Source organism: Microcaecilia unicolor, chromosome 11 (assembly GCF_901765095.1).
Source record: "Microcaecilia unicolor chromosome 11, aMicUni1.1, whole genome shotgun sequence".
Lineage (NCBI taxonomy): Eukaryota > Metazoa > Chordata > Amphibia > Gymnophiona > Siphonopidae > Microcaecilia > Microcaecilia unicolor.
This window is the reverse complement of record NC_044041.1, coordinates 196,462,207-196,478,968: the sequence shown is the minus strand read 5'-3', so window position 1 is coordinate 196,478,968 and position 16,762 is coordinate 196,462,207. Positions and strand designations below refer to the sequence as shown.

Here is a 16,762-nt window from a genome sequence, read left to right as displayed (position 1 = left end):
CCCTCCCCCGCTGTCCTCTAACCCTGCCTATGGGCAGAGGCGTAGCTAGGTGGGTCGCCAGGGGAGCGACCGCTCCCCCAAACGGACTCCCAACAGCGCCGGTGCCTATTTTTCACGCAATCCGTCGTGTTTAAAATTCACGCCGAATCCACTCTCCGCTCCCCTCGTGCCCTCAACCTGGCTACGCTGCTGCCTATAGGCACCGCAGTCATAAATCAGGCCCTGTTCTGGAGTCGCTTGCAAGGCCCTGGGAGGCCAGTGTATCTCTCCCCTGCTGCTTTTCCTTGCTTCTCACAAGCAGCTGGATAGAAGAGCAGAGAGGAAGTGGCTTCAAGTCTGTCCACTGTTTTAAACCTCTTAAATGTACCTGGAATTGGAAAAGGTGCAGCGAAGGGCGACGAAAATGATAGTAGGGATGGGACAACTTCCCTATGAAGAAAGACTAAGGAGGCTAGGGCTATTTAGCTTGGAGAAGAGACGGCTGAGGGGAGACATGATAGAGGTATATAAAATAATGAGTGGAGTGGAACAGGTGGATGTGAAGCGTCTGTTCACACCTTCCAAAAATACTAGGACTAGGGGGCATGCGATGAAACTACAGTGTAGTAAATTTAAAACAAATAAGAGAAACATTTTCTTCACCCAACGCGTAATTAAACTCTGGAATTCGTTCCAGGAGAACGTAGTGAAGGTGGTTAGCTTGGCAGAGTTTAAAAAGTGGTTGGACGGTTTCCTAAAGGACAAGTCCATAGACCACTACTAAATGGACTTGGGAAAAATCTACAATTTCGGGAATAATTTGTATAGAATGTTTGTACGTTTGGGAAGCTTGCCAGGTGCCCTTGACCTGGATTGGCCGCTGTCGGGGACAGGATGCTGGGCTCGATGGACCTTTGGTGTTTTCCCAGTATGGTATTACTTATGTACTTATGCACCAGGAGCCAGTTCTGCTGTTCTTAGGGAAATTAACTGGTAAACCTCATAAGGTTTGTGGTGGGCATACATAGGAATCGGGCAACTGTGGCTTCTCGATAGCCAAATTTGAAAACCAGCGGCTTAGGTACACAACTCTTCTTGATCCCACCATTGTTAAAGCCGAGTGAAGCCAGGCTCAGGTTCCACTATACCTTTAAAATGCAAAATATGTTTGGATAATTGAATTGAAGGTTGCAGCGAACAAAACCGGCATGATTCTGTCTCTGGAGTCCTTTTACTAAGGTGCACTGAAAAATGGTAGTGTAGACGTGTGCTTTGGGCAGAATCATTTTTCAGTGCACCTGCAAAAAACGTTTTTTATAAATTTTTGCCGAATATGGCCGTGCATCCATTTTGTGTCTGAGACCTTACCGCCAGCCACTGACGCGGTAATGGGGCGGTAATGACCTACGCGCATCAAATGCCACTTGGCGCGCGCCCAATATGTGCGTCTGAAAATAAAAAATTATTTTTGGGATCGTTTATTGTTTACTTATTTACTATACCGTTTCTAATTGCATTGACAAAACAGAACGGTTTACAGAGGGACCCTTTTCAGTAAGCCGCATAAGTGTCTACGTGCACCCAACGCGTGCCAGAATGAAGTTACCGCCTGGCTACCGCGTGGCTCTTGCGGTAATTTCATTTCACAGCTTTTGGGAGGCCATTCCATAGTTGTGTGCTTATGTAGGAGAAGCCGAATGCGTAGGTTGTTTTGTATTTCAGTCCTTTGCAATTTGGGTACTGTAGGTTTAGGTATGATCTTGCAGACCCGACTCTATTTCTTGTTGGTAGATCTATGGGGTCCGTCATGTATCCTGGGACTACGCCATATATGATTTTGTGGACTAGAGTGCAGATTTTGAAGACGATCCATTCTTTGATTGGGAGCCAATGCAGTTTTTTTCAAAGGGGTTTGGCATTTTCGAAGCGTGTTTTGCTGAATATCAGCCTTGCTGCTGTATTTTTGGGCGGTCTGGAGTTTTTTTGTTAGTTGTTGTTTGCATTAAGATAGACAATAGACATTCTAAAAAAATGTTTCTGCTGCTGGGAACTTTTGTTATGTTCTGGAATAAATGCAGGTTTAGGCAAGTCTAAAACCCGATTACCTCTTCCAAAGTAAACAGTGTAGAGATAATGTATAAACGATTATGGTATAATGATTTACATACATAAATGCTTAAAAGTGTGCACAGCACAAGCAAATGCAGTGGTTCCCAAACCTGGTCCTGAAGGCACTCCAGCCAGTCAGGGTTCTCAGGATACCCACAATGAATATTCATGAGAGAGCTTTGCATGCAGTGGAGGCAGTGTATGCAAATCTTGCTCATGAATATTCATTGCGGGTATCCTGAAAACCCTGACTGGCTGGAGTGCCTTCAGGACCAGGTTTGGGAAACACTGAGCTAATGCATACTTTGTCGTGATTTATGCACATACTAGCCGTTAAGCCCGTAAAAACGGGCGAGGTTTCCAGCTACCGTCCTCGCCGCTGCTCCCTCCCCCCTCCGTGCCGGGGATGGGGGGGGAGGGTGGTGCGCGCAATGTTCGTTTCCAGGCTCCAGCGGCAGCGGCCGACTCCGTTTCCCTCTCTGTTCCGCCCTCTGACGTCATCACGTCTCAACTCGAGGGCGGGACAGAGAGGGAAGTCTCTACTGCGCATTTGCAGGTGAGTCGGTCACTTGCCATTCATATGTTTGATGCCCACATTCTTTATATAATCCTTAGCAATACCCAGCTCCAATCAATCCTTATCAATGTCTTTTCTATAGCACTTAAAGGGTTCTGAGTATTTGATCCAATACTCAGAATCCTTTAAGTGCTATAGAAAAGACATTGATAAGGATTGATTGGAGCTGGGTATTGATAAGAATTAGTTAATGATAACCCCCTCCACTAAGGTTGAAACAATACTGTTTAAATTGCGACAAATTCTTTATATGGCACCTAGAATTACACATGTTAAATTGGGCTAACGAGCCAATCAGTGCTGATAATTGGTGGCACGCCCAATACACGCAGCTACACTACCGCAGTCCACTTTTAACAACGGCTTAGTAAAAGGGCCCCTAACGCTTTAAACCGTGCTTTTGTAACCCTCTCCCAGAGCCACATCTAATCAGTTAGGTTTTCAGAATTGCCACCGTGAATATGGATAAGAGAGATCTGCATTCAGTAGGTCTACAAGGAATGCAGCTCCATCTCCTGTATGTTCATTCTGGCAATCCTGAAAACCCAACTGGTCAGTGGCGCCTCCAGCTGGAAGCCGGGAAACCCTGCTTCTCAGGGCCGCCGAGAGACTGGGCTGGGCCCGGGCCCTGCCCCCCCCCCCCCCGAGGTTGTCATTGTCGCCACCCCCCTCCGTCCACCACCGGGCCGGGCCCCCCTGAATTCAAATCATAGCACCTCACCTCAACCTCGCTCCTTGTGAAAGAAGCGCAGCAGCAGCAGCAGTCTGCAGATCGCCTCCCTCTGGGCCTTCCCTCCCTGTGTCCCGCCCTCGTCTGATGTAACTTGCGCGAGGGCGGGACACAGGGAGGGAAGGCCCAGAGGGAGGCGATCTGCAGACTGTGCTGCTGCACTTTTTACACACGGAGCGAGGTCGAGGTGAGGCGCTATGATTTGAATTCAGGGGGGCCCGGCCCGGTGGTAGACGGAGGGGGGCAGGTGGAGGGGACTGCGGTGCCGGGCACCCCTTGGAGGCCCAAGGAACTTTGTCCCCCATGACCCCCCCCCCCCACTCGGCGGCCCTGCTGCTTCCAAGCACCATTTTTTCCTAATTATGCTAAAAATAGAATTTGTCCTGCGTAGAAGCAGAAAGTTGTAGTGTACATCAGGGGCGTATCTGCTATGGGGCCACAGGGGCCTGGCCCCCGCAGATTTGCCCCTGGACCCCCTTACCAATGACACTCTCAACCCCCCTCCTCCTGCCGTCACTCCGCTGTTGCACCTCACCTCCCTTTGCTGGCGGGGGACCCCAACCCCCGCCAGCCGGTCTCCGTCCTTCCTTCCTTCCTTTGTTTGAGATTGGTGGTTTCTGACGTCCTGCACGCACGCAAAGGGAGGTGAGGCGCGACGGCGGGAGGAGGGGGGGTTTAAAGTAGTCGGGCGGGGGGGGAGTGGTGGCGGCGGCGTCTTCGTCTTCAGTGGGGGGGGGGATCAGTGCCACCGGGGGGGGGGGGGCTAAAATGTGCCCCCCCTCCTCGGCTCTGGCCCCCCCTACCGTTGAAGTTCAGATACGCTTCTGGTGTACATATATTTGAGCCGTACCGGATAGAATATTTTACTATTACGCCAAATACGAATAACAAAAAAATAACATTCATCCGAATACGAATAAAGGCCATTGAGCTTTAACACAATAAAGGAAGCAATGTGAAATCAGAGATCAAGTGTTTTATTTCAGTTGGATTTAGCACAGTAGAACCCTGGATTATTCATATTTGAATTTAAATCACTGTTCAGCCCAGTGGCGTAGCTACGTGGGGCCTGAGGGGGCCGGGGCCCCCGCAGATTCACCCCAGGATCCCACTCCCCGCCAGCCGACGTCTTCTCAGTCCTTCCTGCACTTCAATTTGTTTGCTGACGTCCTGCACGTAATTGTACGTGCAGGACGTCAGACTCAGAGAACAGTTGTTCTCTGAGTCTGACGTCGACGTGCAGGACGTCAGCAAACAAATTGAAGAGCAAGAAGCGACTAAGAAGAAGACGTCGGCTGGCGGGGAGTGGGATCCCCCGCCAGCAAAAGTAAAGGTAGGCTGCAGCGGAGGTGGGTTCACGGCGGTGGGGGGGGCGGCGCCGGGGGGAGGGCTAAATTGTGCCCCCTCCCCCCGGGCTCTGGCCCCCTCCCCCACGGAAGGCTGGCTACGCCCTTGGTTCAGCCAAATACTAATAATGTATTCAGGGCCAAATCGAATCAAACATGAATATTTGGTACAGCCTTATATATATAACTTAAAATTGTAATCTATCCTTTTTTTACCTTGTCTAGGCCGAAACCAAGATGTCCACTTCAGAAGAGATGGTGAACGGCACTTCCTTACCACCGACGAGGTCTCCAGAACAAATCATGTACCAAAGTAAGGACAGATTGAACTAGATTGAAGTCAATGTTCAACGGCAGGAGCAGACTGACCATTGGGGAAAGGGGGCAGTGCCCGAGGGCCCAGAGGCTCTACCCGGATGCCCACTGCACACTACAGCTAGGGTTACCATATGTCCGGATTTACCCGGACTGTCCGGGCAACTGGGTGGGTTTTGCCAATCTGCCCGTTTGTCTGGATTTCTGGACAAACAGGCAGGCTGGTGGGCGCCCGCCCGTCAGTCCAGAAATCCAGACAAACGGGCAGATTGCTAGCCTCCCCTCCCCTTACTAGTCTAGTGACCTCTTCCACCTTCGGAGCAGGAAAGAGCCCCCTCTTTCCTGCCTGGAGCGCTGCCCTGCATGCATCCTTCCTGCTCCTGATCTCGGCGCCGATTCAAAATGGCCTCCGAGAGTTGAAGTGACCTCGCGAGACTTCAACTCTCGGCGGCTATTTTGAATCGGCGCCGAGATCAGGAACAGGGAGGATGCATGCAGGGCAGCGCTCCGGGCAGGAAAGAGGGGGCTCTTTCCTGACCCGAAGAGGTACTAGAGAGGAGACATGATAGAAACGTTTAAATATCTCAAGGGCATTTATGTACAGGAAGAGAGCCGTTTTCAAATGAAGGAGAGCTCTGGAATGAGGGGGCATACGACAAAGTTAAGAGGGAATAGGCTTAGGAGTAATCTAAGGGTATTATTTCACAGGGGGGTGAAGGCGTGGAATTGCCTCCCGGTGGAGGTGGTGGAGTCGAGGACTGTTCCAGAATTTAAAAAGGCATGGGATAAGCATTTTTTTTTGTTACATTTGTACCTCACGCTTTCCCACTCATGGCAGGCTCAATGCGGTAGGCAATGGAGGGTTAAGTGACTTGCCCAGAGTCACAAGGAGCTGTCTGTGCCGGGAATCGAACTCAGTTCCCCAGGACCAAAGTCCACCACCCTAACCACTAGGCCACTCCTCCACATGTGGGATCACTTAGGAACAGGAAGAATTAGGGGTTACAGAGGATGGCCAGACTGGATGGGTCATGTGGCCTTTATCTGCCGTCATGTTTCTATGTTTCTATTAATAAAGTAAAACTTCACTTCCAGACAGCTCAAAATCCACTTACTCACCTATGCCTAATATATGGATTTACAGTTTTTTGTTTACACATATGAAAGGTTTCTTAGGGGCCCTTTTACTAAGCCTACGCACGCCCAATGCGCACCAATTCATAGCTACCACCCAGCTACCGCGTGGCCCAGCTGGTAATTTCATTTTTTTTACGCACGTCTGCTACGCGCGCCGGAAAATATATTTTATTTTGCAGCGCGCAACGCTAACCAGGCGGTAATCGGCATTGTACGCACACTGATGATTACCGCCCAGTTAATGTGTTAGACCTTACCACTAAGTGAATGGGTGGCAGTAAGATCTCAGGCTCAAAATGGACAGGCGTCAATTTTCATTTTGCCGCACGTCCATTTTCGGCCAAAAAGAGGGCCTTTTTTTTTTTTTTTTGCAGGTGCACTGAACTATGGACCTGCGTGCGTCCAATACTTGCGTCTACACCAGCGCAGGCCACTTTTCGGTGCACCTTAGTAAAGGACCCCGCAGAGAATCAGCGGTGCCAGGGTTTTAAATTTGCATCCTAAAGTCTTTTGATGTCTCTTGATATCTTAGCTCACTGCCATAGGCGCCCCGTATAAGAGGCTTGGGGAGGCTAAGCCTCCCCAGCCCAATCGTCGACTTCCGCTTGTGGTGCAGCCCACCCTCCCGCCCCGCGCATTCTCATCTTTTATTTCCGTGGCAGCGACGTCAATGAAGAAAAAGACTACAGGCTCGCCGCCAGCTTCTCCCTTCTCTCTGCACACAGTGTCCTGCTCTCGCGGAAACAGGAAATGCATCACCGCAGAAGGCGGGACACTGTGTGCAGAGAGAAGGGAGAAGCTGGCGGCGAGCCTGTAGTCTTTTTCTTCATTGACGTCGCTGCCACGGAGCGTATGGAGGTAAGCTCCGCCCCCTTTAGCCTCCCCAAACAGTTGGGCTACCGACCGTCTATGCTCACTGCTCTACCTGTTAGACCTCACCTAGTCCTAAAACAAGTGTGGAGTGGAACCATGGGTGACAACATTTTAAAGTGATTAGGCGTGCCACGCATGATATAAACTACCCCTCCAGGGACACAACGAAGGAGCTTGCTCAATATTGGGGGTGCTCGGCACCCTCTGACACCCGCAGAGCTGGCTCATTATCAGTGGAAAAGAACAAGGGAGTCGCCAGGATTCAGCACCTCGTTCTTTTCAACAAAATCCTCTATTTTTCTGTCAGATATGTTCACAGAACATGAAAGAGAACTGATATCGCAGCTGTTCTTGCCACTGAGGGGACCCACAACAAATGTATGAAAATAGAAGCTAAGTGTTTTCATCTTTTATGATTCTCTGTGCGAAGTACTTGCACATATCATGGGAAATGAAAAGAACTATAGTAGGCTGCTTGATAGCAGGGCTGTCGAGAAGGGGGGGGGCGTGGGAAGGGGGCAAAATTTCCCAGGCCTCCAAGGGGGGCCCAGCATCAGGGTCTCTCTCTCTTTCCTGGTCTTGACGGGACCCGAAAGATCGCATCCCGAAAGGAGCAGGAGAGAGAAAACTGCTACGCCGTGGCCGGACCCCCCTTGGAGGCTGGGGAGGGAGGACCCGGAGGAGCAACTCCAGCACTGCTCTTCTGCCCAGCTTTTCCTCTCAGGCGTGCACGCTCAGTTTTGAAACCGAGCATGCCCTGAGAGGAAAAGCAGCCGCAGGGGCAGGCAATCGGCAGAAGAGCAGCGATGCAGGAAGACGTCTTCTGCCGGCGGGGCCTCGGGATCCCCGCCAGCCAACAAGGTATCTCAGCGGGGCAGCGATCTGGGGAAGGCGGCCGTGATCTGGGGGCGAGGGCCCTGCCCCGGTTCAGTCTCTCGGCGGCCCTGCTTGACAGGCAACAAGAACTGAGTTATAGGCACCTGCCTAGCAGCTTGCATCAGCCACTTTTGGGACCTGCGGCCTGGAAACAGGATACTGGACTAGATGGACCTTGGTCTCATCCAGTAGGGCAGGCTCTTTTATGTTCCTGTGGAGATCAAATTTTCTCTGATAAAATGTTATCCTTTCACAGGCGCTGGAGCAATAGTAGCAGCTATCGTTATCGGGGTTATCATCATATTCACGCTGATTCTAACCGCAGTGAAATTGTACAACAGGTCTGTAACAAGAATGCTTTACTCCATACTCTCATTGAAGGTCATTAGAAAATTAGGCCCCCAGTTGGTGAGAGATTGTTTAAGTAGGATAGAAATGGGGCTGGCTTTGTTTTGCTTCTTCAGCTGATGAGGATGGAGATTGCTTTTACTTACAAAAAGGAGTAAATATTCAGTGGAGTGCCTACCTGCAAAGGTGCGTCTGCTGCCCCCACACACCGTGTTTGAATATGGGGGTCGTTATTTTATCTAGAGGCAGAGCCAGTTCTAGGTTTTCTGCCATCCTAAGCAAACAGTTTTTTGATTGACCCCTCCATGAATTTTACCCATTGCAAACGTTTCGTTGACATACATTGTATGCGCATATAGGGGGCCCTGTTTACTATTCTGCATTGTAGGTGCGCTAGCATTTATAGCTCACGTTAAAAATAAGTGTGCGCTAACACTACAGACACCCGTATATTCCTCCACTGGTGGAAACAAGAGCTGTGCGAGCAGTACAGGGTCAAATATGCGGAGGTGCAAAGTCGCAGTGGCATAGAGGACAGGGTGCTGGTGACAGTGGGCGATTCGCATAGGATGCAACCAGGGGCGTAGCCAGACTTCGGCGGGGGGGGGGGGGGGGTCCAGAGCCCAGGTGAGGGGGCACATTTTAGCCCCACCCCCCAGCGGCGCTGCCACCACCACCACCACCAACAACAACTTTGCCCCCCCCCCCGCCGATGACCCTCTCGATCCCCCCTCCCGCCACCAACCCTCCCCCGCCGCCGTTGCCTACCTTTGCTGGCGAGGGACCCCAATCCCCGCCAGCCGAGATCCTCTTGCTTCCCGTGCAAGCCTTTGTTCTGTTTAGGACGTCAGAGTCACAGAAACAGAACGAAGCCTTGATCTGAAACAGAACAAAGCCTTGCGCGGGAAGCAAGAGGACCTCGGCTGGCGGGGGTTGGTGTCCCCCGCCAGCAAAGGTAGCCCACGGCGGGGGAGGGTTGGCGGCGGGAGGGGGGGGATCGAGAGGGTCGTCGGCAGGGGGGGCCAGGACCAAATATACGGGGGCCCAGGCCCCCATGGCCCCTCTTAGCTATGCCAGTGGATGCAACTATAGCTTGCTACGGTTCCACTAGAAAACAGAACCAAGAGAAGATTTTTTTTTTTTTTGGGCTTCCCTCATCAGCAAATTTAAGGGGTTCTGGGATGAGGGGAGAAAGAAGAGGGTCATAGTTTCCTGTTGGAATGCACTGGGTCTGGCATCACAATTCTTCCTAAGAGGAGCCTGGGGTGTTCTAGAAGCTCTGTAGAGCCAGGAAAAGGGCGGTTGTAGTAGTTACCTGGCAGAAAAATGCCTCACCACCATATTGTCTTGTCTGCAGGCACACAAGAACGGAGATGGAACTGAAATCAAAAAGTACCAAGAAGGTTACAACTCCTAATTCAGTAGGACAGAGCAGCTTCACTAGCCAACCAACGTCATTGACGTCCATTCCGCAAGACATTCACCTGGCAAACAGATGACGTGGGGATCCCTTGAAGAAGGAACACGTCAACTGACATTCTGACTGAAGTTTCTATCGTTTTTTTTAATTGACTTTTTTTGTTCTTCGTAGAGTTGTGCCTGCATTAGATTACCAGCCGTCTTCTTCAGGCTTCTGATAGAAGCAAAAGACCAGATGGGGTGAGGGTGGGGAGCAAACCCCTACCCCTCCACACTCCTTGTACTATTTATATTTGCAATGTACCTCTTTACATTGGCTGCATGAACTGTGTCAAAAGAGTAGTGATGCTTTCTGTTCCTAAGGCTAACTAGGGACCAGTAGACGGAAGTTAACCCCCGCCGCTCTAGGTCTGTGACTGTCGAGGGTCTCCTACTGCTCGTCTGGTGAATTCCAAACAGAGGGACCTGTCTTTGCACCCTTGTGACGAGAGCTGCTGCAGCAGAAGGACCACATGTGAAGGCCAATTATACTTGCACCTTCAACTGCACAGGATTTTCAAATGAAATGGTTGCTATTTTTAGCATTAGACATTTTAAATTGTGCAACAAATCTGTATTTAAATTCATTTTGATTTTCGTGTTTCTAATAAAAAAATATTTTTTTTAACTTTTCAGAAATGTAATTAAACAGCTTGTACCTACCTATGTTATTTTTAAAGGTCCTTCCCCCCCCCCCCCCCCCTCTACTGTTGCTTGGATTTATTTTTTCAACGTTCCAGCAGTTGCCTCCTGCTCAGGTGTAGCTGGGGCTGGGATATGATGCCACCAACCTTTACGTACAACGACCTGGGGCATTTCCCCTAATGTATATCACCACCAATATATTTAGTCTGGACATTACAGTGATAGTCACTAGGCCTCAACTTTTCAAAATCATTGGGGATGCTAAACCCAATGGAAATTATCCTTCCCTGGACACTGTCAAGGAGTTTCTTCAATAGTAGGGGTACTCAAGCAGCCATGGAGCTGGCTCCTATGATGACAGCCGTGGACTGGGCACCAGAGCTCCTCCTGAAACCCTGCAGTTATGGGCTCTGAGGGGCCCTTTTACTAAGCCGCGTAAGCGTCTACGCACGCCCAACACATGCCAAAATGGAGTTACCGCCTGACTACGGTGTGGCTCTTGCGGTAATTTCATTTTTGGCGGGTGTCTGAAAATTTTTTTTAATTTTCTGGCTCGCATAGGTCATTGCCGCCTGGATTCTTTACCGCTAGGTCAATGGCTGGCGGTAAGTTCTCAGACCTAAAATGGATGCGCAGCAATTTTGATTTTGCCGCATGTCCATTTTCGGCAAAAAAAGGCCTTTTTTTTTTTACAGGCACGCCAACAAAATGGATCAGCCCACGCCCAGAACCCACACCTGCACTACCACAAGCCATTTTTCAGCGCGCCTTTGTAAAAGGACCCCTGAATCTGGTCACTACGTTTCACTGCTGAACAATGATCACAACTTCTCCTTGCCCCATGCCCGACCCAGTCTCTCGGCGGCCCTGCTGTAGAGAAGGGGACCCAGGCCCACATCCCCCTCTAACTGGTACACTTGTGGTGGAATGTGTCAGCCCCCCAAAACCCACCTGTACCCACATATTGGTGGCACTTCCGGACATAAGGGCTATTGCAGTGGTGTTCAGTTGAGTATAGTAGATTTTTGCTGGGGTTTGGAGGGCTCCCCATACACTATAAAGGGGTAACGGTGAGATGTGTACCTGGGTGCCCCACTGTGCTGCTGGGATGGTTGTTTTGCCAGTCTACTATGAATGCTGGCCGTCCACACATCCCAATGGCTTGTTTTTGTGCATTCTGGTTTGAAAAATGGCCATGTTCGCTACTGGATTTTTGGACATTTTTTCATATTGAAAATGCTCTCTTTATGTGTTAGTTAGACATAGAGGAGGATCTTATTATGTTTTCAATTTGTTTTGTTATTTCACAGGGTTTGCCTGTTTTATTTGTTAGCCGCACTGAACCCTCAAGAATTTTATATTATGTAATATAATGTTATACAAAAAAGTATTAGAGCACTTCAAAAATGCTGATCCATAAAGTATTATTTTATAACTTGGACTCCTTATTTGCCATAATTGAAGATACTTTTTTCTGGGGTGACGAGTAGAGGAATTGGCATCTGCAAACTATCTTAAAATTAACATTCAGAAAACCAAACTAGTATGGTGTGGGGATTATTCAAAAGTTGTTTCTGAAAAGATATCTCGTTCCTCTGGAGTTTCTGTAAAAAGTGATTCAACATCTAGGGTACTAGGATTAATATTAGATTCAAGTCCTACGTACAGACATCAGATAAGTGCTTTAGTAAAAAGCTTAGAGTTATAAAACCATCGTCGGGATTTTGGATAATGACACAAGCAATGTTGATTCCTTTACTTGACTACTGTAATTTTCTATATCTTACAGTGCTACCCCGTTGCTCTTTGGGTTATGTAAATTTAGTGAACTAAGGGCCAAGCAGCGGTCGGGCCACTCGCTAAAAAGGAAGTACTGCCGGGCTTCTCATGCTCAAATTCCAAGTCATTATTATTACTGCCAGGTGTATAGTAATATATAAAGGTCGACTAATAAATATCCAGGACTAGGATTGCCAGCAGGCTCCATCCAGAGATTCCCCCAGAAGGGTCGATCCAAAATCTAGATTTGACCCCATTGCGTGCTGGGACTTGTAGTTCCGAAGTCCAAACTGGCTTTGCTATGAAAAGCAAGCAGCCTACAAGCCCCTGCATGCAGTGCGGTGAATTGCATCATTCCTGTCGGGAGAATCTAGTAAGGCAATCGTATCCAGGACCTGCGCCTCGCTCCGTCCTATCAACACTGCCTCCCTTTGCCTCCTCCAGGCCGGGGTTCTTCTGGCCCCTCCCCCTCCCCCTCGGAGCGGCTTCCGTCCTCACGCGCTCCGCCCCCTTCGGAAGTTACGTCGCGCAGTTCATCGCCTCCCCCTCCCGGCTACTTCCGCCTCTTCTCCCCGCCCCTTTCGCCGCACGGCATTGTGGGAAGGCCGCGAGCAAGGAAAGCAAGATGGACGCGGGGTTTTTCCGCGTAAGTAGGCCGGAGAGGAAAGGCGCTGGAGGTGGTGGTGGTGGGCGAAGGGAGGCGGAAAAGAGGGGAGGAAGCGCGCGTTTCGGGTCGGCCGCGTCGCGCAGGGTAGAAGGGGGGATGCGCCTGAGGCCTAGTTTCTGCCTGTTCCCGCCCCCTCCCCCCCTCGCTTTCCCCAGTACGGAAAATGGCGGCTGGAGGGAAGTGGGACGTGGTCTGGTCCTGGTGTTCCGCCTGGCCGGGCCTTTAGTCTCCGTTACCACAGGAACAATAAGTGGAACCGGAGGGAGCCCGGACTGAGGGGCTCGTGAGCCTGACGTTTTGGCCATCTTTCTGTTCGGGCTCTGGCCTGGCCTACCTGCCGGTCTTAAGCTCTCTTGAGCAGGAGGGACTGTTGTACAGCGCTGCGTAACCCTGGCAGCGCTATAGAAATGCTAAGTAGTAGTAGTCGTGCACCTTCCCCTGACGCTTCTTTTCGCCTATTTTTATACATAGTAACATGGTAGATGACGGCAGAAAAAGACCTGCACGGTCCACCCAGTCTGCCCGACAAGATAAACTCACATGGAATAAACTTCCTGAGCCCCTACGTCTTGCCCCATCCTTGGCCACCTTTAAATGTAGACTGAAAGCCCACCTCTTTGACATTGCTTTTGACTCGTAACCACTCGCCTCCACCTACCCTCCTCTCTTCCTTCCCATTCACATTAATTGATTTGATTTGCTTACTTTATTTATTCTTTGTCTATTAGATTGTAAACTCTTTGAGCAGGGACTGTCTTTCTTCTATGTTTGTGCAGCGCTATAGAAATGCTAAATAGTAGTAGTAGTAGTAGTCATGCACCTTCCCCTGACGCTTCTTTTCGCCTATTTTTATACATAGTAACATGGTAGATGACGGCAGAAAAAGACCTACACGGTCCACACCCAGTCTGCCCGACAAGATAAACTCACATGTGCTACTTTTTGTGTATACCCTACTTTGATTTGTACCTGTGCTCTTCAGGGTACAGACCGTATAAGTCTGCCCAGCACTATCCCCGTCTAGGGTGTCCCAGCTCTGGCGTATTTGTCTGAAATCCCTACTTACATACTTGATGCTGTTAAGCAGAATCTGCTGCAAATGTGTTTTTATGTTATTTTTGTTGCATTTGTACCCCGAGCTTTCCCACTCATGGCAGGCTCAGTGTGGCTTACATATTGTATACAGGTACTTATTTGTACCTGGGGCAATGGAGGGTTAAGTGACTTGCCCAGAGTCACAAGGAGTTGCCTGTGCCTGACGTGGGAATCGAACTCAGTTTCCCAGGACCAAAGTCCACCACCCTAACCACTAGGCCACTCCTCCACACAACAACAACAAAAAAGTAATAGGTAACGGTAGGAAAAAAAAAAACAACAACTGTCCGGACTGCTGGTAGGAGAGAGCCGCCTCTAAGCCAGGCTATGTTTTTTTTTTTTCTCTTAGTGTTCTCCCATAGTGAACACAAGAATAGCCATATTGGGTCAGACCACTGGTCCATCTAGCCCAGTGCCCTACTTCCAACAGTGGCCAGTCAAAGTTACAACTACCTGGCAGAAACCCAAAGAGTAACTTTCTATACTACCAAACCCGAGGCAAGCAGTGGCTTCCCCATGTTTGTCTGAATAGCAGACTGTGGACTTTTCCTCCAGGAACTTTTCCAAACTTTTTTTTTTTAAACCAGAGACACTAACTTCACTTACCACATCCTTTGGAAACTGTCCAAACCTTTTATACCCAGACACACTAGAGAGTTGCATGGGGACAAAAATCTTACTCATCCCCACCTGTCCCCATTGGAATCTTACCCATCCCCGCAAGAATTTAACCTGTCCCTAGCCATCCTCACAAAAATGTAATGGTACATGAAAAAAATTCCGGTCAGCTCTCTCACTCTCTCTCTGGGTTCGAGCCATAGCACTGCAGAGGCAAGGAAGGAACAGAAGTTGGAACACTGTGGTGTGCACATGTAAGACCAGTCTCTGCTTAACTGGCACTGTGCTGAGAGGTCGCCACATGCATGCGCAAGTAGGTCAGGTGACATCTGATGCTAGTGCTTGTGTCAGAGCTGAGGTCTGCGCAGCCCGGGAGCAGAGAGGATTAATGTAACTTAGTAAGTGACAGCAGATAAAAACCTGAACGGTCCAGTCTCCCCAATAGTCACGCTCATTACCAGTTTATAATTAAATCAACAATGAACATGATATATACTTGATTATGGTCTTTTTTGGCGTTTCTTGGATATAGACCATAGAATTCCGTCCAGCCCTATCCTTGTGTTCCAACTAATGGAGTTGTCAAAGCCCTCTCGAGCCTATATGTTTTCTCATTTGCGGGAAACAGACTGTAAAAGTCGGCCCTAGTTCATCACAGCCGGAGTCACCATCTAAGCTTCACTCGACACATTCACACACACAAGAAGTCATTTTTAAGTTTTTTTAATAACTTGCATTTTCTAATTAGAGATCCACTGTGTTCATCCCATGCCTTTTTGAATTGTCACCATTTTTGTCTCTAGACAGCACTCAACTTCATACTCGGTAAGTGAGAGGCTGGCGCAAGTGCAGCGTACACTTCCATGGGAGCCCCATAGGAACGGCTTCCGTCCCCACGGGAACCCCACAGGAACTGCTTCCGTCCCCGTGGGTTCCACGGGATTCCTGCCAACCGCGTTCCCATGCAAGTCTCTATTCCAGTGCTTAACTATTTATTGAATGAAAAAACATTTCCGCCTTTATGTTTTAAAAGTATTTCCTTGTAACTTCTTCATTGTGTACTTTTTGAAACAGTAAAGAAAATTGATTCACTTCTACTCGTTCTACACCACTCAGGATTTTGTAGATGTTGGTTAAGTATGGGGATTTCTCTGCTCACTTAGCCCCAATCTCTCCTGCTTTAACCACTCTGTCACGATGCTTTGTAATAATATTTTTTTCACTAAGTTGAATATCTGACACTTCAAATGCAGATGTTAATTCCCTTGAATTCATTCACATCATAAATTTTGGTATTTTTTTCAGTTTGTATTTGTGTATGTTTAGTAGGCTGACTATACTGAATTGAATACATCTGCGATTGTCATGGGGCATTTCAAGAAAAATATTTTGTGTTTTTACATATATTAAAGTTACAGCTGTTAGTATAGCAGAGTTTATGGTGGAGTTTGATTTAATTAAGCAGGGATTCTCTGTCAGTACACAGTCCTCCACAGTGTCAGCCATATCCTTCGTTTGAAGATGATGTCTAGGAGGAATTTGTTGTAAACCTAACAGTGCAGATAAGGATAATAGAAGGTTTAAAGCAAATTAGGACAGTGCTTTCAAACTCTTATATTCCTACCCCTGCCAAAAACACGTTCTCTTCAGAAAAACATCTGGTTCCATTGAGATCACAAATTTGATACGCACACTTTATTGTGCCATTATCTGCTTCATAATTTCTAAAAACATTAAAGTATTTAGATTTGTTTAGCTGTTTATAAAAACATACTTCTGAAGTTCATCAAAATCTTACCTTGAGTGTTCTTGTGTTGACCATATGGTATTTGAAATAAGATGTGGTATTCAGCTTTATAAAGTTTTACAACGTCTAATTGAAAAAAAAATAATTGCCCCTTTGAGAAATAATTTTGAAAGAATGCCTTTCACAAACCCATGCACCTTTCTTTGAAGTCCTTTTACAAAGATGTGGGGAAAAGTGGCCTTAGTGCACCCTTGTCTTGCACTGAGGCTGCACTTTTATAAAATGGGCCAAGTTCCCAGTTTTTTTTTTAATTTAATTAATGGCCATGGGCCAATATTGCCATTAGTACATGGCCTTTAAAACAAATGCTATTTTATTGATTAGGATTTATTTACCGCTTTTATGAAATAATTCATTCAAGGCGGTGTACAGTAAGAAGAAATCAAACATAAGCAATAGACAA

At 48.3% G+C, this 16,762-nt stretch overlaps 2 protein-coding genes across 6 annotated transcripts in view; both read left to right on the top strand.

The window, feature by feature from the left end:
• NCMAP (non-compact myelin associated protein) overlaps positions 1-10,351 on the top strand; it is a 42,841-nt gene extending 32,490 nt beyond the window's left edge. For both annotated transcript variants that reach the window (XM_030218560.1, XM_030218561.1), the window contains exons 2-4: positions 4,967-5,054; positions 8,199-8,283; positions 9,648-10,351. In XM_030218560.1, coding sequence (XP_030074420.1) covers positions 4,979-5,054; positions 8,199-8,283; positions 9,648-9,789 — 303 coding nt within the window. In that variant the 5' untranslated portion in view covers positions 4,967-4,978 and the 3' untranslated portion in view covers positions 9,790-10,351. The remainder of the gene's footprint in view (positions 1-4,966; positions 5,055-8,198; positions 8,284-9,647) is intronic.
• Positions 10,352-12,754: 2,403 nt separating this feature from the next.
• SRRM1 (serine and arginine repetitive matrix 1) overlaps positions 12,755-16,762 on the top strand; it is a 45,205-nt gene continuing 41,197 nt past the window's right edge. For all 4 annotated transcript variants that reach the window (XM_030219332.1, XM_030219333.1, XM_030219331.1 and 1 more), the window contains exon 1: positions 12,755-12,818. In XM_030219332.1, coding sequence (XP_030075192.1) covers positions 12,798-12,818 — 21 coding nt within the window. In that variant the 5' untranslated portion in view covers positions 12,755-12,797. The remainder of the gene's footprint in view (positions 12,819-16,762) is intronic.